The sequence below is a fragment of the Electrona antarctica genome (assembly GCF_951216825.1).
Source record: "Electrona antarctica genome assembly, chromosome: 20".
Lineage (NCBI taxonomy): Eukaryota > Metazoa > Chordata > Actinopteri > Myctophiformes > Myctophidae > Electrona > Electrona antarctica.
In genome coordinates, this window is record NC_136801.1 from 27,001,389 (window position 1) to 27,027,197 (window position 25,809).

Sequence of the window (25,809 nt, forward strand, 5' to 3'; positions counted from 1 at the left end):
TATCAGAAGATTAATTAACCAACACAACCAAATAGCTCTAGTCTAGGGAAACTGATGTTATACTGAATTGTGTGACCCCAAACATAGCCCAGGGTTTAGAGAAAAAAACCCTGACTGAATATTTTTTTTGCAAATCTGCACTGATCTCATTAAATGACCCCTATGAAATCCTCAGGACTGAAATCCATCCCAGGACTTAAAGCCCTGCATAGCCACAGTGTATCTCATTCTGAGAACATTTTGAGAAATCAAAAAAAGAACTTCACAATTACGTTTCAATCTCAAGGACCTCACATGGCCAGGCTCTGGAGACTGGTTCAGCAAAGACATGAAAGCCAGCTTTGAAGGACATAAATTAATCTGACCTATGCCACAGATGAACCTTTGTATGAATATCTGAATCATCACTGTTGCCCGAAACATTTCCCAGTTAGGTTTTTGAAAATATATATTTTTTATCCCAAATATAATAAAATGTTTTCAAATATACTGAATACTGATATTTTTAGACTCATGAAATTAAAGGACAAAATATTACATCAAATGATCCCTATACTGTCCCCATATAAATGGAATGCTACTGTGAGGCTTAACAAAAATACTATGTTTTTGTCCCAAAGGTCACACTTGCTGTCGTCCAAACAATATCTGAAGTTACAATAAACAAACAAAAAAGCTGTCAAGAATTGTATTTGTCTGAAGAAATTTGTAAAATATTTTTAGTATATTTTTATATATATATATATATAGCCCAGAGTCTTGCTCAAGGACACATCGACACATTGCTGACCTGGCCTGGTATAGTACGTGAGACAACCAGGGGCTCTGGCTCCCCACTAACCACGCAGCAATATCACGATCATAAAAGCATGTTTCTACTCTGGCCAGTTCCAGCATCAAGGCCCTTTCAGACGGACAGGGGAGTGAAGTAGGCGTCGTCTGCTCATGTGGGACATGTACGTTTAAAAAAAAGCTCACCACAATCTCGGTCTAGTCGCCCGCAGGCTTGACCAAATGAGTGCGTGCGACAATTTCACAGGTCAGCGAAAATACGCTTGCGTAATCGCCCCTCAACCTCCAAAATAAAACGCACACATTAAAAATGTTTTACTAGGCACGTCAGTCTGAAAAGGCCTTTAGACATTCAACCAGAAAAGACTCACTCGCACAACACATCATTTTTACACAATGTCTTTATTTTTGGGGATGGGAGACTTTTCTTTTTTTTCTTTTCATTCATTTAGTATTTAAAAGGGAACCAATGGGGGGGGAAGGTTGGGGAGATAGTAAAGTGTGTGTGGTGGTGGGAGGGGAGGGGGGGTGTGTATTAGTAAGGGGAATACCACGATGTTGTTCGCCCTCGGCCCCTGGTGGCTTTTGTTAAACTTAAACATTTATTTATAAAGTTGTAAATCAACTTTATAAATAAATAATTAAGGCATCCCTAGTGGTGAATGCTTTATTACAGCATTCAATTGAAAATATGCGGGCTATATGGTTCAACTATTTTATGTAAAAAAATAATATTTATTCATCCAAAAGCAGACAGATTTCAGTGTCATCTTAATCTATCTAGTCCACTACTATGACATGTCTTTATGAACTAAGTTTCTCTGCACTTATTCTTATAGAGTCCATACTTTACCTTCATACCAAACTATGCATTTCTCATGGAATGCTGAATCGACATATGTTGGCATTTTCCCATTATGTAGAAATAAATGGCCATTAATTGACACAAGATAAGACTATAAAACCTTTATTTTAGAATAGATGTGGTAGCTTTATGAATGTGTGAGCAATGAGTCCTTACCAAGTTACCACCACTAGATGGCGGGGTAGGTCTTCTATAGACAACAGGTTCTGACCACCATCATCCTACAAACTATGGTATTAATATAATATTTGGTTTAATAAATACCATCTCATAAAATGTTAATATTGACAAATGTGATACTTTCTACACTCATGTTTACGTCATGTCTCTCCCCTCCCATCTCAATAGCAGGCACTGTATAATCTGGAGTGTTTTAACCCCCTCACAGGTTCAGGGTTAAATTAACTCTTTACCGTGCACCTGTATATATTTACATTTGCCACCAGATTGGTAGTGTAGCCTAGTCACATTAGTGTTTCTTTGTTGCCGACATAAATACTAAATCAAGTATACAAACGTTTAACAAAGTTTTTATAGACTACAATCCTGTATGTATCGATATCTACACTGAATGAATATGAAATGAAACAAGAGGATGAAGATTAGATCTAATCTGGACTATTTATACATTCCTGAATTGTTCTCAGTGGTGCAAAGTATCTCAACTACAATGAAAAAACACATTGAGGTAGTTTATTCAACTTCAGTTCTTAATAGTTACTAAATTAGTTATTTGCATATTATAGTTCTGCCTGGTCGCCATTCTGCCTTTAACATTAGATGGATGTATGACAGAAAACACTGAACAATCTTTTTATTTGTAAACCTAATCTGTCAGTTACATCACTGAGTCCCACCACCAAAACAAGGCCAACTTCAGTGGCACCTGGTTGTGGCAGTACAGGGTCAAGTCTAGGGGGTTCCAATCCACCACGGGGCATCCGGCTTGGACACACATCTACAGTATACCAACACACTGTCCGTGTCCGGGAGAGGGAACCTGTTCTAGCGACTCCAATGGACTGGGGAGGCACTATGTCGTCCCAGTGGGGGCTCCTCGCTGGGCGGGGGCTGGGGGAGGCACTAATACTATGTCGTCCCAGTGGGGGCTCCTCGCTGGGAGGGGGCTGGGGGAGGCACTAATACTATGTCGTCCCGGTGGGGGCTACTCGCTGGGAGGGGAGTAAATACGGTACAACAGCAGTGGCAACATTTGCGGGGAGGGCATTGGCATAATGACAAAGTTGGCCAGAAAACCAGAAACTCTTTGCCGACGCTGCAAAATGCCGCAAAGGTGGAGCTCAACGGAAATGAAGCTCCACCCGCGCGGCAACTTGGAGCGTTGGGTAGAGCTGCTTCATTTCCAATCACCAGCTGTCTAAAAACCCGGAAGAGACGCCTGCCGCTCGCAGCTTTTGGCATCTTCGTGACTCCATGGTCTGGAAGCACCTTCTCTCCTCCCCATCTCTTTCATCTGAGCAGAGCTTCTGAAGTCACCTCAACTCACACCACCATCACAACACAGTGAGCTGGTCTGAGCAGAGCTTCTGAAGTCAACTCAACTCACACCACCATCACAACACAGTGAGCTGGTCTGAGCAGAGCTTCTGAAGCCACCTCAACTCACACCATCACAACACAGTGTGTCTCTTCTTCTCTGTGACGTCCCAGGAGGAAGTCTTCTCGATCATCATCTTCACTGTTTACATTATATCAATCTAATCTAATCATATTATATACACATCTGATCTCTATTCTGTCACCTTCAGGATCTTAAGGATTCTGGTTTGTTAACGGTCCAATTCCTTAACGGTTCCCCTTTGATGTTCCAAATGGATGCAAGAGTTATGGTAAAAAGTTTGATAACCACACCACTGGTATTGTAATTGTCTAGAAGACATGAAGTTGCTCTGACAGCGTGATAAAACCGCTACTAAATGTGATGGAACGATTCCTGTTCCTGAATGTTGGATCCGGTTCTTCCGGATCCAGATCCCAACCCTAGTCACTATCAGAACTATTATCATCATGTATGGAATCATCATCTTCATCATCATCTAAGGGTTGAATATGATCATTCCTCAGCTTGAGAGACACACATTTGAGATCAGAGTTAGAGTCAACTGTTCCACAGCTTCCCACACGTCTCTTCACAGTAGCACTCGATGTTGCGGACAGCCGGAGCCCGGGACAGGCCTACATGAAGAGACGCAAAACAAACGGTTTTGCGTTTGGTTACGCAAAACAGTTTGTTTTGCGTCTCTTCATGTAGGCCGTGAGAGAAATGTTAGCCATGAGAGAAATGTCTGGTGTGGACAAGAAGACACATTTTCCCAGACATTCATGGAGCAACAGTGTCATACCCAGAAAAGTCTCGCCCTCCTAGAACGTAGGTCTTTCCATCCACCACAGCCACGCCATGTGAGATGCGTTTGACTTGCATGGAGGCACACATGGTCCACTGGTTGGTCTGGGGGTTGAAGCACTCCATCGTCTTTTCACATGTCTGAATATTATTAGTATAACTCTTACCACCTATATAGACAAACAACAATGAACAGGATAATGAGTGATATTATGTGCCCAAACTATAAAGAACTTTAAGTGAGACCATTATGGAAAGATCAGTGATGGAAAGTAACTGAATACATTTACTCAAGTACTGTACTTTTAATTTACTTTGTTTCCTTTTTGTTGTCTTTTTAAGTGGTGCAACCACTTCCTTAAGTAGCTTTGTGTGTGCCTGGGTGGGTGGCTGGCTGGGTTTGATTGATTGATTGAAGAATTTATTAACAGTTTGCAGAATTACAGTACATTTCAAGCACAAACTCAATACAAAGGCTGTTAACTGTGAGTGGACGACCCAATTAAGCATTACACTTGTTTCCAATAGGGTCCACCATGTTCAAATCATCAAAACATTTAGAGACGTACAAATAGACACTTCTATAGACAGAACAGGAATTCATCAAAAAGGAGGTAAAAAGGGAAAAGAAATATATACAGTGAGGGGAAAAAAGGGGGGGGCGGGGGGGGGATTCAGATTTTACGGGGGCCAGTTTCGAATTGCAGCCATCCGTAGGTGCCCTTTGAGAGCGGTTTTGAAGGAGTCAAGGGATTCGCATGTCTTAATGACAGTTGGTAGGGCGTTCCACATTTTGGTGGCATAGGAGCGAAAATAATTTAGTCCCTTGTTTGTGCCGAATCTGGGTTGTACATGGTTCGTTGCACTCCCTCTGGTGTTGTGGGTGTGGACTTCGTTAACATTAAGGAAGTATCTAGACAGGTACATGGGTATCTTGGTGGTGTATCGAATCTTGTGGACCAGACCCATTGCAAGATGCTGTACTCTGTCGTCGACCCTAAGCCATTCCAGCCTGTCGAAGTGGGCAGGGGTGAGGTGGGTTCGGGGGGCTAGATCAAGTAGGAGCCTGACCAGTTTGTTTTGGGAAGTCTGGAGCCTGGTTTTAAGGGCCTTTGAGGTGCTGTGGTACCAGGAGGTGCATGCATAGTCAAAGAAACCCTGTACAAGGGCTCCTGTTAAGGTCTTCAAGGTGTTTTTGTTGACCAGTGAGGAGATCCTGTAGAGGAATCTTGTTCTATGGTTGACTTTTTTGATTACGTTGGTGGCCATTTTATCACCGGAAAGATTAGCCTCCAGGATGGAACCTAGGTAGGTAATTTCGTCTTTACGTGTGATAACATTGTCACCCACTCTAACCAAGAAGCCATTTGCCTTGCTGAGATTACTAATAGAGCCAAAGAGAATGGATTCAGTTTTTCCCAGGTGTAAAGATAGTTTGTTATCAGCGAGCCAGGTGCAGATTCTATCGAGTTCAGAGCTGAGGGCATTTTCAACCTGCAGTTTGTCCCTGTCCGAGACCAGCAGTGCTGAGTCATCTGCGAACAGGAACAAGTTGCAGTCACAGTCTGAAGTCATGTCGTTTACATATATTAGGAACAGTAGAGGCCCTAGTATGCTTCCTTGTGGAACGCCACAGCTCACTGGGAGGGGGGGGGGACAGTGTTCCGTTCACTTCCACCATCTGTTCTCTCCCCTCCAGGTAGGATTGCATCCAGCTCACTGATGTGCTATCGAAACCAATTGCTTTTAGCTTGTTAACCAGTATGGAGTGGTTCACGGTGTCAAAAGCCTTTTGGAGGTCCAGCATGACCATGCCGCAGTATTTGCCAGCGTCCACCTCTTGTTTGATGTGGTCGCTCAAATAGAGAAGGCATGTGTCAGTGGAGTGGGATGTTCTGAAGCCAGATTGGAACTCGTACAATAATTTATTAGTGGCAAGATACTTTTCAACCTGTTCATAGACTATTTTTTCCATCACTTTCGAGATGGAACTAAGAATAGAAATAGGGCGGTAGTTGCCGGGGTCTAATTTACTCCCTTTCTTGTGCAAGGGGGTTACTTTGGCCAGTTTGAAATCTTGGGGGACCTGTCCCTGTTTGATGGAGAGGTTTACTATGTGGGTGATGATTGGAGCTATAGAGATGGCTGAGTCTCTGAGAAATTTGGAGGGAATGTTGTCATGGCCTGTGGCCTTGTGGGGTTGGAGGGCACTCAGTTTCTTAATTACCTCATCAGTTGTTACCATAACTAGTTTAAAATCGTCTTTACAAACACCTAGGTTTCTGTAGAAGGTTGTAATGTGCTCTACACCAAAGAGCCCAGAGTGGGAGGGCAGTTTGTTAACCAGAGTTGTTGCTATGTTTGTAAAGAAGATATTCAAGTAGTTGGCCACATCAAGGTTGTCAGTGATGAGAGGTGGGTGGGTGGGTGGGTGGGTGCGTCTGAGCACGAAAACAGCATGGCTGTTTTTCACCACCTGTGCGCAACCCAACACACACACAAACACACACGCACATATTAACTGTATATATGGTGATTTCGGGTGTGCCAGTACAGTGCAGTGACAGTACAGTACAGTAGAGGGTACAGTAGAGGGACCGCCACACGGTAACTCTGTCATTTCTCAACCGTTTTGGACGCGGGGCGGCTCGCCGGAATCGGGCAGGCACCCCGGGTGCGTTCCTGTGGGTCTGGAACCCCCCTCCCCCGGGGAACCCCCACACGGAGTTGCACCACTTACTTCACACGGGTGTGATATTTTTACTTCTACACCACTACATGATTGATTGATTGATTCTTTATTTAAGTGTCATGCTTCCGAAGAAGCCCAGCCCATATGGACTTACAGGACACTTTTTACAGTTTACATGAACAATTACAGACTACAAGTTAGAGGCATGTTTTTTTTGTTTTGTTTTTACAATTTGATAGTTTACTACTTTCCAAATTTAGATTATTAATACTAAACATACATTAACTGATGAATGATTGTTATAGATTAAGCTATACAACAACTACACCTGTACCAGGGGCCTATTTCACAAAACTTGGATTAACTAATCCAGGATTTAAGACAAAACCAGGCTCGTTAAATCCTGTTCTGTACAGCCTGGTTTATTCTTTATTATTTGGTGAAGGGGGTTGTTGCCCATACTGGTGAACCGTGGGTCATGGGTTCAATCCTGGCTTGGGGTGATGCACTTCTTGGCCGTTTGTGTGTGAAATGTTACAATGGTAATGTTGTTTGTTGTATAAGAAAATGCAATGAGTAACGGTAATGTTTTCACTTTTACAAATAAATAAATAAATGCATTCTTCTTAACCACTTGCACCACAGCAAACCTATTCTGGGGGAACATTCACCAAAAGTAGCTGATCTACAAGCTCACAAGCTGTCATGATGAGGTTGTGCAGCCTATACTGTATATTTTGGTTATTTGAATAGGGCTTAAATTAGTCCTTTAATGGCAATGTGTACCAATATGATGTTTTAATGCAGACCAATAAAAATAAGGCAACATAAACCCATAATAATTGAATAAGTGATCAGATTGACTGCTTAATGAACCGTAAAGACATCACAATTAGGTTAAACCTGGCTGTTATCCTGGTCCGGAGCAGGCTAAATCCACAGTATTAGTTTCCATGGTAACTAGTGTGGCATTGCTTTCATGAAACCGAATCAAGCCTCAACATATCCAGGTTAACTGGCTAAATTAATCTGGCAAGATTAACCAGCTTTCATGAAACCGGTTAATCGTTGATCCAGGATATATTAAGCCAGGATATCTGTTAAATCCAGGTTCAATCTCTAATCCAAGTTTCGTGAAACGGGTCCCAGATCAAACATTACATTTATGAATACATAATTTATTACAATTCTATAATTCAACAGGGATTCAATAATACAACAGGGAAAGGGGCCATTCTGCATATTGACTATCTTATGTTTGGTACTGCAAGTACATATTTCTGACTCAAGACTGAAAGTCAAGAGGGCAGTGGTTTTCAAACATTTTTTAATTTCAAGGACCAAGGCTCCAAAATTGGACATGTCCAGAAATGACCCAAACAGCTTCCACCAACAGTTAAGTGCAGTAGCGTTATTTACAGCAAAGGCCTTATGTAACAAATCAAAATAAGACTTTACAAAAACATAGAAACCAAAAATACCTGACAGCAAATTAAACTAAATAAAACAACCTAGGAATTTAAGAAACTATTAAACAGTCTACCCTGGCTTAGACAAGGGCCCTGGCAGATCTCCTGAATGACTGCCCTTGCAGCCTCCCTCTTAAGGGAGTGAACCCTACCACATGGTATGAAATCAATTAACAGTCAATTAACCCAGCTATACATTCCCACTTGATGTTTTGCGCAATGTGTTTATATTTTGTGCAATGTATATATATATATTTTTTTCTGTACAGCACTTTGACTGTTTTTAAATGTGCTTTAGAAATACAATTGACTTGACTTGACTTGGCATAGCCTATGATTGACCTAACCTTCAAATGATATTGTACAATATAATATATATAATTAAGTTACATTTCTCACTCATCATTAAAAAGACCATTCAAATATTGCTCTTAAATACAGACAGACAACACAGTACACTACACACCCCTCCTCTACACTACTTGGCACCCTCCAATCTAGAGAGGAATGCCAGCACCAATGAGGTGAGTGACCCCACCCTTGATTAATGCCACTATCTATGGTGTTGTGGCAGCAGTGATTCAGGGGTAGAGTTGGCTGCAATTTGCAACTCTAGATATAATGGGATGAATCTAGAGTTGCAATATCCTCCATTGACTCCCCATTCATCCAATTTGCTTTTGCAATCTGCTTGTATTAAAACTCACCAACATTGCAGCTCTAGGCCAAGCTCTTTCAATCTGCCAAGCCCAAGCGTCTAAGTGTTCTTTGTTAAAATTTCTTAGTACTTGTACTTGTACTTGTTAACGGTCCAATTCCTTAACGGTTCCCCTTTGATGTTCCAAATGGATGCAAGAGTTATGGTAAAAAGTTTGATAACCACACCACTGGTATTGTAATTGTCTAGAAGACATGAAGTTGCTCTGACAGCGTGATAAAACCGCTACTAAATGTGATGGAACGATTCCTGTTCCTGAATGTTGGATCCGGTTCTTCCGGATCCAGATCCCAACCCTAGTCACTATCAGAACTATTATCATCATGTATGGAATCATCATCTTCATCATCATCTAAGGGTTGAATATGATCATTCCTCAGCTTGAGAGACACACATTTGAGATCAGAGTTAGAGTCAACTGTTCCACAGCTTCCCACACGTCTCTTCACAGTAGCACTCGATGTTGCGGACAGCCGGAGCCCGGGACAGGCCTACATGAAGAGACGCAAAACAAACGGTTTTGCGTTTGGTTACGCAAAACAGTTTGTTTTGCGTCTCTTCATGTAGGCCGTGAGATAAATGTTAGCCATGAGAGAAATGTCTGGTGTGGACAAGAAGACACATTTTCCCAGACATTCATGGAGCAACAGTGTCATACCCAGAAAAGTCTCGCCCTCCTAGAACGTAGATCTTTCCATCCACCACAGCCACGCCATGTGAGATGCGTTTGACTTGCATGGAGGCACACATGGTCCACTGGTTGGTCTGGGGGTTGAAGCACTCCATCGTCTTTTCACATGTCTGAATATTATTAGTATAACTCTTACCACCTATATAGACAAACAACAATGAACAGGATAATGAGTGATATTATGTGCCCAAACTATAAAGAACTTTAAGTGAGACCATTATGGAAAGATCAGTGATGGAAAGTAACTGAATACATTTACTCAAGTACTGTACTTTTAATTTACTTTGTTTCCTTTTTGTTGTCTTTTTAAGTGGTGCAACCACTTCCTTAAGTAGCTTTGTGTGTGCCTGGGTGGGTGGGTGGCTGGCTGGGTGGGTGGGTGCGTCTGAGCACGAAAACAGCATGGCTGTTTTTCACCACCTGTGCGCAACCCAACACACACACAAACACGCACGCACATATTAACTGTATATATGGTGATTTCGGGTGTGCCAGTACAGTGCAGTGACAGTACAGTACAGTAGAGGGACCGCCACACGGTAACTCTGTCATTTCTCAACCGTTTTGGACGCGGGGCGGCTCGCCGGAATCTGGAACCCCCCTCCCCCTCCCCCGGGGAACCCCCACACGGAGTTGCACCACTTACTTCACACGGGTGTGATATTTTTACTTCTACACCACTACATGATTGATTGATTGATTCTTTATTTAAGTGTCATGCTTCCGAAGAAGCCCAGCCCATATGGACTTACAGGACACTTTTTACAGTTTACATGAACAATTACAGACTACAAGTTAGAGGCATGTTTTTTTTGTTTTGTTTTTACAATTTGATAGTTTACTACTTTCCAAATTTAGATTATTAATACTAAACATACATTAACTGATGAATGATTGTTATAGATTAAGCTATACAACAACTACACCTGTACCAGGGGCCTATTTCACAAAACTTGGATTAACTAATCCAGGATTTAAGACAAAACCAGAACCAAAACCAGAAATCCTGTTCTGTACAGCCTGGTTTATTCTTTATTATTTGGTGAATTTGTTGCCCATACGGGTGAACCGTGGGTCATGGGTTCAATCCTGGCTTGGGGTGATGCACTTCTTGGCCGTTTGTGTGTGAAATGTTACAATGGTAATGTTGTTTGTTGTATAAGAAAATGCAATGAGTAACGGTAATGTTTTCACTTTTACAAATAAATAAATAAATGCATTCTTCTTAACCACTTGCACCACAGCAAACCTATTCTGGGGGAACATTCACCAAAAGTAGCTGATCTACAAGCTCACAAGCTGTCATGATGAGGTTGTGCAGCCTATACTGTATATTTTGGTTATTTGAATAGGGCTTAAATTAGTCCTTTAATGGCAATGTGTACCAATATGATGTTTTAATGCAGACCAATAAAAATAAGGCAACATAAACCCATAATAATTGAATAAGTGATCAGATTGACTGCTTAATGAACCGTAAAGACATCACAATTAGGTTAAACCTGGCTGTTATCCTGGTCCGGAGCAGGCTAAATCCACAGTATTAGTTTCCATGGTAACTAGTGTGGCATTGCTTTCATGAAACCGAATCAAGCCTCAACATATCCAGGTTAACTGGCTAAATTAATCTGGCAAGATTAACCAGCTTTCATGAAACCGGTTAATCGTTGATCCAGGATATATTAAGCCAGGATATCTGTTAAATCCAGGTTCAATCTCTAATCCAAGTTTCGTGAAACGGGTCCCAGATCAAACATTACATTTATGAATACATAATTTATTACAATTCTATAATTCAACAGGGATTCAATAATACAACAGGGAAAGGGGCCATTCTGCATATTGACTATCTTATGTTTGGTACTGCAAGTACATATTTCTGACTCAAGACTGAAAGTCAAGAGGGCAGTGGTTTTCAAACATTTTTTAATTTCAAGGACCAAGGCTCCAAAATTGGACATGTCCAGAAATGACCAAAACAGCTTCCACCAACAGTTAAGTGCAGTAGCGTTATTTACAGCAAAGGCCTTATGTAACAAATCAAAATAAGACTTTACAAAAACATAGAAACCAAAAATACCTGACAGCAAATTAAACTAAATAAAACAACCTAGGAATTTAAGAAACTATTAAACAGTCTACCCTGGCTTAGACAAGGGCCCTGGCAGATCTCCTGAATGACTGCCCTTGCAGCCTCCCTCTTAAGGGAGTGAACCCTACCACATGGTATGAAATCAATTAACAGTCAATTAACCCAGCTATACATTCCCACTTGATGTTTTGCGCAATGTGTTTATATTTTGTGCAATGTATATATATATATATTTTTTCTGTACAGCACTTTGACTGTTTTTAAATGTGCTTTAGAAATACAATTGACTTGACTTGACTTGACATAGCCTATGATTGACCTAACCTTCAAATGATATTGTACAATATAATATATATAATTAAGTTACATTTCTCACTCATCATTAAAAAGACCATTCAAATATTGCTCTTAAATACAGACAGACAACACAGTACACTACACACCCCTACACTATTTGGCACCCTCCAATCTAGAGAGGAATGCCAGCACCAATGAGGTGAGTGACCCCACCCTTGATTAATGCCACTATCTATGGTGTTGTGGCAGCAGTGATTCAGGGGTAGAGTTGGCTGCAATTTGCAACTCTAGATATAATGGGATGAATCTAGAGTTGCAATATCCTCCATTGACTCCCCATTCATCCAATTTGCTTTTGCAATCTGCTTGTATTAAAACTCACCAACATTGCAGCTCTAGGCCAAGCTCTTTCAATCTGCCAAGCCCAAGCGTCTAAGTGTTGGAGTTTGGAAGCACTCGTCGAAGTCACTGAATGGCCCTGCGTACCACCTGTTTCACATTTGCACATAATGCAGGAGGCAGCAGCGCGACCCGTTAATAAAAACGAGTGCTTCCAATCTCCAACACTTAGAAAAATAATCACCTGCAGAGAATTTCTTGACAGAAAGTAGCTCATATCACTGACACAGTGACAAGCTTGATTTAGCCAACTACTTAAACATCTTCTTTACAAACATTGCAACAACGCTGTCGCTGGTTAACAAACTGCCCTCCCACTCTGGGCGTTTTGGTGTAGAGCACATCAAAGCCTTCTACAAAAACCTAGGTGTTTGTAAAGATGATTTTAAAATGGCAATGGTAACAACTGAGGAGGTACTTAAAAAACTGAGTACCCTCCAACCCCACAAGGCCACTGGCCATGACAATATTCCCTCCAAATTTCTCAGAGACTCAGCCATTTCCATAGCTCCAATCATCACCCACATAGTAAACCTCTCCATCAAACAGGGACAGGTCCCCCAAGATTTTAAACTGGCCAAAATAACCCCCCTGCACAAGAAAGGGAGTAAATTAGAACCCGGCAACTACTGCCCTATTTCTATTTTAAGCTCCATCTCGAAAGTGATGGAAAAAATAGTCTATGAACATGTTGAAAAGTATCTTGCTACTAATAAATTAATGTACGAGTTCCAATCTGGTTTCAGAACATCCCAATCCACTGACACATGCCTCCTCTATTTGAGCGACCACAACAAACACGAGGTGGATGCTGGCAAATACTGCGTCATGGTCATGCTGGACCTCCAAAAGGCTTTCCATACTGGTTAACAAGCTAAAAGCTATTGGTGTTGATAGCACATCAGTGAGCTGGATGCAATCCTACCTGGAGGGGAGAGAACAGATGGTGGAGGTGAACGGAACACTGCCCCCCCCCCCCCCTCCCAGTGAGCTGTGGCGTTCCACAAGGAAGCATACTAGGGCCTTTACTGTTCCTAATATATGTAAACGACATGACATCAGCTTGTGACTGCAACTTGTTCCTGTTCGCAGGTGACTCAGCACTGCTGGTCTCGGACAGGAACAAACTGCAGGTTGAAAAGACCCTCAGCTCTGAACTCGGTAGAATCTGCACCTGGCTCGCTGATAACAAACTATCCTTACACCTGGGAAAAACTGAATCCATTCTCTTCGGATCAAATAGTAATCTCAGCAAGGCAGATGGCTTCTTGGTTAGAGTGGGTGACAATATTATCACACGAAAAGATGAAATTACCTACCTAGGTTCCATCCTGGAGGCTAATCTTTCTGGGGATAAAATGGCCACCAACGTAATCAAAAAAGTAAATCAAAGAACAAGATTACTTTACAGGATCTCCTCACTGGTCAACAAAAACACCTTGAAGACCTTAACAGGAGCCCTCGTACAAGGTTTCTTTGACTATGCATGCACCTCCTGGTACCACAGCACCTCAAAGGCCCTTAAAACTAGGCTCCAGACTTCCCAAAACAAACTGGTCAGGCTCCTACTTGGCCTCACCCCCCGAACTCACCTCACCCCCACTTTGACAGGCTGGAATGGCTTAGGGTCGACGACAGAGTACAGCATCTTGCAATGGGTCTGGTCCACAAGATTCGATACCACCAAGATACCCATGTACCTGTCTAGATACTTCCTTAATGTTAACGAAGTCCACACCCACAACACCAGAGGGAGTGCAACGAACCATGTACAACCCAGATTCGGCACAAACAAGGGACTAAATTCTTTTCGCTCCTATGCCACCAAAATGTGGAATCCCATGACTCCTTCAAAACCGCTCTCAAAGGGCAACTACGGACGGCTGCAATTCGAAACTGGCCCCCGTAAAATCTGAATCCCCCCCCTTTTTCCCCCTCACTGTATATGTTTCTTTTCCCTTTTTACCTCTTTTATGATGAATTCCTGTTCTGTTCTTTGACTATATAGAAGTGTCTATTTGTACGTCTCTAAATGTTTTGATGAATTGAACAAGGTGGACCCTCTTGTAAACAAGTGTAGTGCTTTATTGGGTTGTCTGTTAACAGTTTTGTATTGAGTTTGTGCTTGAAATGTACTGTAATTCTGCAAACTGTTAATAAATATTTCAATCAATCAATTAAACTGCAAGGTTCCCTGTTCAATCCCGGGCTCCCCCAGAGTTAGTGTCGAAGTGTCCTTGAGCAAGACTCTGAACCCCTGATTTCTCCAAATGTGCAGGTTGGTGCTTTGCATGGGTTCCTCTGCCATGAATGTGTGTGTGAATAGGTGTATATAATGCACCTATTTAGATAAAAGCGCTATATAAATTCACCATTTATCAATAAACAGAAAACGTCAAACATTAAAATGCATCGGGAAATAACACTGTCCATGAACAGTCATTTCCAATGCCGGCTGGTAAAGTTATAGCCAAATGGAAGCTGTTGTGTAGTTAGAAAGAAGTATACATTGTCCTCAATCAGTGTGTATGTGTATAGGGCACGGGTTGCCCCATGATAGACCCCATAACTCTGACAGTGTATGGAACCAGACAGATTTGGTTCCATACATGACATGTTGTATCAAATGTTCATTAATAATTTAAAGTACAGTATAATTGGAGTCCACCTTTCCATAAAAGTCTCCTTCCTTATTTGTAATTGTGAAGTCATAAGCTCCATTGTGTAGACTTGTTTCAGTTCGGTCCATTGGAAAGTTAGTCTGTGACGGACTGTGAGTAGAGGGATACTGGTTCTGATTAATGACATCTGTGTGAGGGAAGAGAATGAATAGTGTAATAAGTCATTCCTATCGCTCACTTGCTGTTCAATCTCCATGTGGAGAAGGTGGGAGTGGTTGGCCCTGATGATGACCTCCAGTTTCCTCAGTACACACACCTTTGCCACATCCTCCACTGCGTCCAGTGTTGCCCCAACGCCAGCGCCAGCCTTCCTCATGCAGTCACCATAATGAAATGAAATGAAATGAAATCTATATTTACCCAGGGTATCTGGGCTAAGCTCAAGAACTTGTTTCCAGCCAGGCCCTGCTCATAGAACACATTTCATCGTAGTGGTTGATGCCTTGTTCAAGGGCATTTCATACTCCAGTTTGAGGTGATAACTTATGCGATTGCCTGCCTTCCCAGCAGGCAATCGCAAATAAGAGGACACTGGCCATTGCAGACTGATAGAACATCTGCAGCATCCTTACCATCCTATAAAAAGTAAAAGTAAGTTTCTGTAGCGTGAGGCAGCTTGATGTACAAGTACACCCCCTGGACATGACGCTAGTATGTCGCAGGGACTTACCCCCAATCCAACCCTTGATGCTGAGTGTCAAGCAGGGAGGCACTGGGTCCCATTTTTAGAGTCTTTGGTATGACCCGGCCAGGGATTGAACCCCGACCTCCCAGTCTCAGGGCGGACACTCTAACCACAAGGCCACTGAGCTGGTTTACCATCCTATAACACACACCAAAGGACCTGACACCAGACAACAGTATAAGGCGTTCATTTAATACATAGCTATGTGAGAGAACAGAATGGATACTGGTTCTGAACTTCTGATCATAGACGAAGAGACCTGGAACGTGACCCATTGGTTACAGACCCATTTTGAAGCCTGTTTTTCAGCTAATTCAAATCATAGGGTTCTGATTAATAACATACTGTATGTGTGAGTGAGGGAAGACAATGGCTAATAATGTTCTACCCTTTTCTCAGTAAGAGCCATTCAATTGCCACAGTGCATGGTAGCACAATTTATTACGTACTGTGCTTATGACTGAGCAGCTGCAATTGAGTTTCTCATGGCCACTAACGGAAAATGTGAAATTAACTACCACGTTAATGGTTAGGAGGGAATAATAATGAATTCGCCTAACAACAGGTCCGTGTTTGTTAAACTTTGATGGTACCTTGTTGGATATTAGCATACTTTCTGTCTGTCTGTTTGTCTGTCTCTCTTTTTCTCTGTCCCCCCCCCCCCCTCTCTCACACACACACACACACACACGCACATACACACACACACACACACTCATACACGCATGTCGCACGCACGCACATACGCACGGTCGCACGCACATATGCACGCACGTGTGCATGTGTGTGTGTGTGTGTGTGTGTGTGTGTGTGTGTGTGTGTATGTGCATACATATGCTAATTATGACTGTTAGTACAGGAGTGGAACTACGGTGTGTGAATGTCGTTGTGTAACTTGGTGGGGACAAGGTGAAATACTGTCTTTCTTCACTCTGTGGAGATGTCGCAGTCCTGGTGCCGCAGATTTCCCCACAAAACATCGTGGGGCATTTCAACAGCCATGGTCACACAAGAGAACAATGCAGTTGTGTCAAAAACACGAAATCTGTTTTGTTTTTGTGCCATTGAGCCATACTGTATGTCGTTAGAGAACAGAACCATGTTTCAAATTAAGCTGATATCAGAGAAATTTGTGACGTAATCATCAAGGTACAGCTACTACGCAGAATGAGCTCTTTCTTCTCATAGAGAGAGAGATGCATAGACACTACATCCATATTTTAGCTTAGATATACAGGATGGTTTTGTCTCATTTGTCATCTATTGTGGTTTTGTTCTATTTAAAGATTATAATGCAAATAATGCCATTATAAGTAACTATCATCCTATTCTCAGCTGTTGTAAGAGAGTATTGGTGTTTATACATGTTTATGTTTATAAATAAAGATGAAATTTGTGCAAACAAAATGAAAAGATGAAATATGGAGATAGGTTTCTGTCTGACAGCGACGATATGATGTTCCCTCCTCTACCCCCCTGTCCCCCTCTCTATGTCCCTATCTCTGTGTCCCCCTTACTGCCATCACAGCCACAGGAAGGCCCTGGCAGGCCTAAATACTGATACTATCTCTGAAGTCTTCATATTTGTCCTATGCTGTGTTGAAATCTAACATATCCCACAAAAAGGGAAACCGCGGGTGCCCAACGGTCCATGGCACGATGTCCGTTTCTGTGGCTAGCCAACTTATGATGTAGAATATGGTCGGGGTACCACCTGGTGAGGAATACAATGGAGAAAGACTACAGACAAATCTGTTATTTGTTACTTGAATGTATTAATAGAAATAATAGTAGTAGTAGAGTTAATAGTAGAGTTATTTTTGACTTGTGATTTGAATGTATTAATAGAAATAATTAGGTAAAAGGAAGAGAAAAGGATCATACATTTTCTGTTTTATAATATTTTCTATCTTTATTCTATCAACAAAAAAATAATTCTATAGTCTTGGCTTTCAAAGAATCAGTACGCTATAATCAAAGGCTAAATTCTGTAATTTGCAGTCTAAACAACAATCATGCTGGAGGTTATGTGGAAGTATAAATGTTGACCACGAACACATATTTTGGAATTGTCCTAAAATAAGCAAGTATTGGGACGATGTATGGTCAGAGATAAAGAAGATACTTAGCTATGAGATACCTAAGACTAGTGTTGTGCTGTATCTGGGTGATTTGTCACAGGATAATACACAGGATAATGGTCAAAGTGTTATTGGCAGCTAGTAAAAAAGCAATTACAAGGCGATGGTACAAACCAGAACCCCCAGCTTGTGAGCAGTGGCTGAGCATTGTGGAGGAGATATTTGTAATGGAGAAACTAACTCATATATTGAGACTACAAGAAAGTGTAAATTCAAAGCACACAATGGTCTCTCTCAGTTGACATTGCTTGGGAAAACAAACATTTCAGTATGTTATGCTTTTGTGTGTTCTCTTGTACTTTACTTTGTCTTGCATTATGCTAGCCAACACTGATGAGGGTGTATGGTGTTGTACATTTGTGTTTCATACTATATCATATTTCTTGGCCACTTTAATGATGGTGTTGCTTTGACTGTGATGTCTTTCCATCAATGCTGTATCTAGTACTTTTTTTCTTTGTAATCTACTACTCGTTAACTCGGTCGTTAGCGAATGATTTCTCCCAGCAGGATCAATTAAGGTCTTATCTTATCTTAGGCAACTACATAGATGCCCTTGTGTCTGTTAGATAACAGGAATAAAGTTGGTACACGTAGGCTACAATACGTAGTATTTATTAAAGAAAACAATGGAAAACAATCTCCAACATGACAACACTGGCATAACACACCATTACACCACAAAGAATATATTCATAACAAAATCATTGAAAGCTAAACTACATATATTTCAAGTAATTCCACATTTAGTAACAAGTGACAGTGTTAGATAGATAAAGGCACATAGATGCATAATCATACAATCCTTGCCAAACCACAGACAGGCTATTGTGCAATCCTTATTGAGCAACTCTTACAATAATTTCTTACAATGACAAGACGTGTAGATAAGGGTGGTATCTTTTGTCAATCTCACCCAATAATAAATCTAGTAAGGCAAATAAATCACATTTGTTTCCCCATTTGGCATATGTACAATCTGTATTTGTTACATGAACATTGAGTACACTGATGTCATCTATCTAGGATGATTCAATGTGGGCCCAAAAACTAACCATTTAAATGCATGTGTACATTTTCTGAACAAGAGTTCAAATCAGTTTTTCTATATTTTCGACCTACTGTTTCCAATTCGTCTTCTGAGAATATGCAAACCATTTATTTTACAGTACTTCACCAGTGAAATATACATACATACATGAGAGAAGAAAAATAAAAACGCTTGTGTAAATGTCATCTGAGGACATACATGGACGTACAGGACATACAGACATACATGGGTGGAGTTTCAGTCATGGCACTTTCACTAACTGCCATTAATCACTTAAACCCTAGCATCCCTATTCTGGGGGCGAGAACATTTGCCAAAAATCTGATCTACAAGCTCACAGCGCGTCACAACAGGACGCGCTGAGAGCTTGTATATATTGACTATTTTGGCTAAAGAGAGTTGGTGGAGAACGAAAATAGAGCGAACTCAGGTCCAGGGTGTAAGTGGTTAACCTAGTTCTACATTAGGCTCAGCAGCCAGTCTCCTCGGTAGCTCTGTCTTCTTTGACCTGTACGTGGCGCTGTGACAGGATGTGTTTGAGTGTGTCCAGTTCCTGCGTTAGCTGTCCTATCCGCATCTGCAGCCTCTGGTTCTCCTCCTGGAGATGTGTGGCCCTCTGCTGGGTCAGCACGATGCGTCGGCGGGCCTTGTCCCGGCTCTTTCTCACGGCGACGTTGTTTCTCTCTCGTCGCATGCGGTACTCCATGCTGTCCTTGCTGAGGGTCCTCTTTGTCATTGGGGCGCGCATAGGCATGGGGGGCGACGGGATGACGAACTGAGAGAAATCCTGGAGTCAGAATCAGAAATGTACAGAAATTAGGTTTATTCACCATGACACACACACACACACACACACACACACACACACACGCACACGCACACGCACACACACACACAGGAAATCCCCTGCAGTGTGTCCATATCAGATCAGACCAATAAGAAAAAGTGTGTGTGAGGAGTCATTATTCATTGCCAACTTCGTAGTATAGGTTGCTTTCATGCTCTATATCTCCATCTCTCTTTTCTCTCTTTCTAAGTAGACAAAACACACGTGCACAACACGCACCTGCTGGGCTGCGAGCTGGTTCTGGTGATGGTTGGCACTCCCTGTGCCCATTGTGTTACTCAGGCAAGATGGTCCGTAGGACAGGTACGATAGTCCTGTCATGTGCTGCTCAGCCATTCTGTCTCCGCCACCTCTGACCAGTCCTTGAGACTGGCTATATGACATCATGTCCATCTGTGTCATCTGACTGGCTGGGTTGGAGGAGATGCAGGGGTTCAGGTCCTGGTTGTGATTTTGCCCTTGATAGGTGTTCCATTCCTGGATGACAGTGGACGTCCTGGTGTCAGACATCATCTGTGTGGAGTTCAGAATCACAATCAAGATCTCTCTAACCACTAGACCTATATACCATTGACCCAGGTCAATGAGTAGTAATAAAACAGTCAGTTCATGTCCTTCTCCTTTTTTCACTCAACACCAAATCTTTGCCAGAAATAGCCGATCTACATTCTACAAGCTCACAAGTGCCAGGCGTGATGTGTTGCAGGCTTGTAGACCGGCCATTTTCACAGACAATTCACATTTTTTTGGCTCAATGTTCACCTATTATGACATGCCCAGAATCCGGACGCTAGAGTTCATGTGGTTAATTGCTTTCATTAAAATAAATGTGCAAGAACTTGAAGAACCCTATTGTATTGAGAACCTACAGTTGGGTGCCACCGATATTGTCCCTTATCATTTGACCCATTTAGGCCTGACCTCAAAATATGAGCTTGTAGATCTGCTATTTTTCAATAGCTAAATTATAACATAATGTTTAAAACACCAAAAGGGGTTCCCGCCCAAAATGGGTTAACTGTCCTTTTGCGCAGATCACGCAAACCTCAGCAAAAAGAAAAGGACAATATAGATGGCCTCCAACTGTATACACATTTTAACACATGGTGCAAAAAAGGGACACCAGGCAGAAAGTGGTAAAGTCTGTCTGTGAGATTTATAAATATTTAACCAATGAAATGTACTGCATTGTTTATTCCATTTCCTGAAAAGTAACGGTTTTGGACATAGGCTTTCTGCCAAACAGCAACAATATAATCGAGAAAGATAAAGATGTGATCTTAATGTGGCTTTGAATCTGACTTTAGCACTATGTGACCTTTCATAGCAGAGCTGCTGCTGTTCTCTCTTTCAAAATTCCATATTTTTATGTATAATTAAGTACAATTCCTTGGGTTTCATCTGCTCAAAAATAGTGGTAAAAACAGTGATCAAATGCAATACAATAACAACTGTACATGTTTCTTTGCAAATATTTCCTGGTGTAATTAATATTTGATATAGTGACGTCAAACCCATAAGTGCAATAATAGCCTACCAAATTGACCTGTAGATTCCATTATGTTGCAGTTAAATTGATACGCTATACTGTAGATATTGTAATATTAGATCAATAAAAAAACATTCTGAATTGACTTACCATGATGACTTCCCCTCTGTGCACTACCAACTAAATAATAGTAGCCTATTGAATGTTCCTCTAAGTTCCTCTATCTGGTGCAGGCTGACTTGAAATGAGCTGAGGAGAAAGAGTGAGACAGGTAGACTACTTCTGTGATGCTCATGCCAATGCCATCATCACTTCCTCAACCAGTGAGAACACACCCTCAGCACAAACTATGGGGGTCCGCCTTACCACGGGTATCTTAGTTTGAGAACCACAGATTGGTCTTTCTAATGTGTCTCTCTTTACAGGCTGGAAAAGCATCTGATGACCACCGGTGTTGTAGTAGTGTGTTACACAAAATATGTTGTAGGTAAATTAAACAAATACCGGTAGTTTATTAAACAACATACAATTTTGCTAGACTGTTTCAACTAGGCCTACACACATTTATTTACAATTTTGCATAGTGATTCAAATTGTGACGTGGTGAGCTTGTAGATCGGCTATTTTCTAATCTCGCGTCACCACGGGGGGTCACCACCCACCAGGCTTTCGCTCTTTTCGGAGCACGACGTCAATTCCATTCAATTCAAAGGAGCTTTATTGACATGAGAAAACGTACATTTACATTGCCAAAGCAGAAGTGGAACAAGACAATCAAAACAGAACAATGTATTTACAAATAAATATTGGATATAAATAGGAATTAAATAAAGGTGTAAACAGAGTTGTGTTATATTAGCACTTTGGGTAATACTATCTTGTGAAATTATAAAAAGCATTTTCTGTCAGAGATAGTTATACAATATACATCCATATAGAATACGTTAGTTTTATACTTTTGATAAACAGTGTACACATATGGTTTGTATTCCTTAAGGTGCTTGTATTCCATTTGACATCCTTCTCCTGTCACAGCAGCTCACAAATCTCGCTGCTGTGTTTGCACATTGTTGTACTTCACCCAACAGATATGGGAGTTTTTTGTCATTAGTCATGTTTTCAAACTCTCTTTGGGTGATTGTAATCCGTGGAAAGTATATGTCTCTGATGTCTTGGTACAGTGGACAGACGGTTAGGAAGTGTAGCTCTGTCTCTACCTCGTTTTGTGTGCAGTGGGTGCACAGTCTGTCTTCTCTTGGGAGCTGGTGGGATAAAGTAGACCTTTAAGCAGTACCATTAATTAACAGAGTGTGGCACACTCTGTTAATTAATGGTACTGCACAGTGCACCCTAGCTGCATGTGCTCAAGCAAGGTCACAGAGCGACAGAAAGATTTCTATATAGTGTCTGAGAAAGTAGAGACACGTCAGAATTCTCCATGACAGAACAAGCCTTCTGTCCTGCTTCCAGGGGCCCCGACCGACGAGCTGATATGGAGCGAATACAAGTAAGACGCGCAAACGCGGGAAGCGAACGCAGCTCATAATTTTTTTTAAGTGAAGTATTTTTTCAAGTTAAGTTTTTTTAAAGTTTTTCCGTTACGTTTTGTGTGTGTGTGTGTGCGTGCGTGTGTGTTTTTCCTTTTTAATTTTTTGTTTTTAAGTTAAGTTTTTTTTAAGTTAAGTTTTTTTTAAGTTAAGTTTTGTGTGTGTGTGTGTGTGTGTGTGTGTGTGTGCGTGCGTGCGTGCGTGCGTGCGTGCGTACGTGCGTGCACTATTATTTTGGGCTAGTATTGACAGTGTCGTCGTTAAGCAGCTAAAGGTGCGCCCTCTGGTAAGGTGCGCCCTCTGGTGGCAGGTCGGTGGTGTTACAGCGTGACAGACAGACACACACACAGACATGATCTGCTGGGTCTCATAGTAAATGCTCACGTGCGCCCTCTGGTAAGGTGCGCCCTCTGGTGGCAGGTCGGTGGTGTTACAGCGTGACAGACAGACACACACACAGACATGATCTGCTGGGTCTCATAGTAAATGCTCACTGCGTTCGCAATCACTGCGTTCGCAATGATTCGCGAAATAACAGGTCGTATATATGTTACTCGTATTCAAATGCTGTTCTTATTCATCTTAGGGGAGTGCCCCCGTGTAACCAATAAATATATGCCAGTCTAGGACTAATCGGTAACACTGAGTTCTGCCTTTCATTGTACGGTGGGATGATTTAGAAGATCAAAGCTTTGGGTAGTGGGCAATCTCTGTGTGTGTATTATGCCCCCGGACCTCAGGATAAACAGAGCACCCGCACACCGTGTAGCATCAGAGCCAGGTCTGCCTATGGCGGCCTTTCTCAATCGCAAGACTGTGTTCACTGAGTCTATACCGAGTTAATGTTTTCCTTAGTTTTGGGTCAGTTACTGTGCTCAAGTATTCTGCTACTGTGTATTCTCTGGTCCACAAGATTCGATACTCCACCAAGATACCCATGTACCTGTCTAGATACTTCCTTAATGTTAACGAAGTCCACACCCACAACACCAGAGGGAGTGCAACGAACCATGTTCAACCCAGATTCGGCACAAACAAGGGACTAAATTCTTTTCGCTCCTATGCCACCAAAATGTGGAACGCCCTACCAACAGTCATTAAGACATGCGAAAACCGCTCTCAAAGGGCACCTACGGATGGCTGCAATTCGAAACTGGCCCCCGTAAAATCTGAATCCCCCCCCACCCCCTTTCCCCTCACTGTATATGTTTCTTTTCCCTTTTTACCTCCATTATGATGAATTCCTGTACTGTTCTTTGTCTATATAGAAGTGTCTATTTGTACGTCTCTAAATGTTTTGATGAATTGAACATGGTGGACCCTGTTGTAAACAAGTGTAATGCTTAATTGGGTCGTCCACTCACAGTTAACAGCCTTTGTATTGAGTTTGTGCTCGAAATGTACTGTAATTCTGCAAACTGTTAATAACATTTTCAATCAATCAATCAAGAGCTAAATAGCATTCCATTTTGCTCTGGTTTTGAGTAGATCTTTTCCAATGTGTGAGATAGCGTTCTTTTTGTTTTCTTATGATTTGCTGTAGTCCCGTTTGTTCTCTGTCTAGTGGTTGTGCTCCCCCCCCCTCCCAGTGAGCTGTGGCGTTCCACAAGGAAGCATACTAGGGCCTCTACTGTTCCTAATATATGTAAACGACATGACTTCAGCCTGTGACTGCAACTTGTTCCTGTTCGCAGATGACTCAGCACTGCTGGTCTCGGACAGGGACAAACTGCAGGTTGAAAATGCCCTCAGCTCTGAACTCGGTAGAATCTGCACCTGGCTCGCTGATAACAAACTATCTTTACACCTGGGAAAAACTGAATCCATTCTCTTTGGCTCTATTAGTAATCTCAGCAAGGCAAATGGCTTCTTGGTTAGAGTGGGTGACAATGTTATCACACGTAAAGATGAAATTACCTACCTAGGTTCCATCCTGGAGGCTAATCTTTCCGGTGATAAAATGGCCACCAACGTAATCAAAAAAGTCAACCATAGAACAAGATTCCTCTACAGGATCTCCTCACTGGTCAACAAAAACACCTTGAAGACCTTAACAGGAGCCCTTGTACAGGGTTTCTTTGACTATGCATGCACCTCCTGGTACCACAGCACCTCAAAGGCCCTTAAAACCAGGCTCCAGACTTCCCAAAACAAACTGGTCAGGCTCCTACTTGATCTAGCCCCCCGAACCCACCTCACCCCTGCCCACTTCGACAGGCTGGAATGGCTTAGGGTCGACGACAGAGTACAGCATCTTGCAATGGGTCTGGTCCACAAGATTCGATACACCACCAAGATACCCATGTACCTGTCTAGATACTTCCTTAATGTTAACGAAGTCCACACCCACAACACCAGAGGGAGTGCAACGAACCATGTACAACCCAGATTCGGCACAAACAAGGGACTAAATTCTTTTCGCTCCTATGCCACCAAAATGTGGAACGCCCTACCAACTGTCATTAAGACATGCGAATCCCTTGACTCCTTCAAAACCGCTCTCAAAGGGCACCTACGGATGGCTGCAATTCGAAACTGGCCCCCGTAAAATCTGAATCCCCCCCCCGCCCCCCCCTTTTTTCCCCTCACTGTATATATTTCTTTTCCCTTTTTACCTCCTTTTTGATGAATTCTTTTTTGATGAATTCCTGTTCTGTCTATAGAAGTGTCTATTTGTACGTCTCTAAATGTTTTGATGATTTGAACATGGTGGACCCTGTTGGAAACAAGTGTAATGCTTAATTGGGTCGTCCACTCACAGTTAACAGCCTTTGTATTGAGTTTGTGCTTGAAATGTACTGTAATTCTGCAAACTGTTAATAAATTCTTCAATCAATCAATCAAAGATATATATAAACTCTAGATAGCTCACCCGCGCTGTTGGCCAATGGAGAGCGACGTCGTTACGTGGCGGCCATCTTACATCGGGACACATAACATTGTGTCTATGGGGCATGTACTCTTAAATGACCATAACTTGCTAAATTT

The 25,809-nt window shown here is 42.0% G+C and overlaps 2 protein-coding genes across 2 annotated transcripts in view; both read right to left on the minus strand.

Moving 5' to 3' along the window:
• Positions 1-1,279: 1,279 nt before the first annotated feature.
• The window catches only part of pabpn1 (poly(A) binding protein, nuclear 1), a 55,561-nt gene continuing 31,031 nt past the window's right edge, over positions 1,280-25,809 (minus strand). The window contains exon 7 of the mRNA XM_079490202.1: positions 1,280-1,367. Coding sequence (XP_079346328.1) covers positions 1,328-1,367 — 40 coding nt within the window. The 3' untranslated portion in view covers positions 1,280-1,327. The remainder of the gene's footprint in view (positions 1,368-25,809) is intronic.
• cebp1 (CCAAT/enhancer binding protein (C/EBP) 1) lies at positions 19,225-20,295 on the minus strand (the record flags this gene model as incomplete). Its single annotated transcript, XM_079489250.1, has 2 exons — positions 19,225-19,725; positions 20,005-20,295. 2 exons carry the CDS (start codon positions 20,293-20,295, stop codon positions 19,408-19,410), a joined length of 609 nt encoding a protein of 202 aa, XP_079345376.1. The 3' UTR covers positions 19,225-19,407.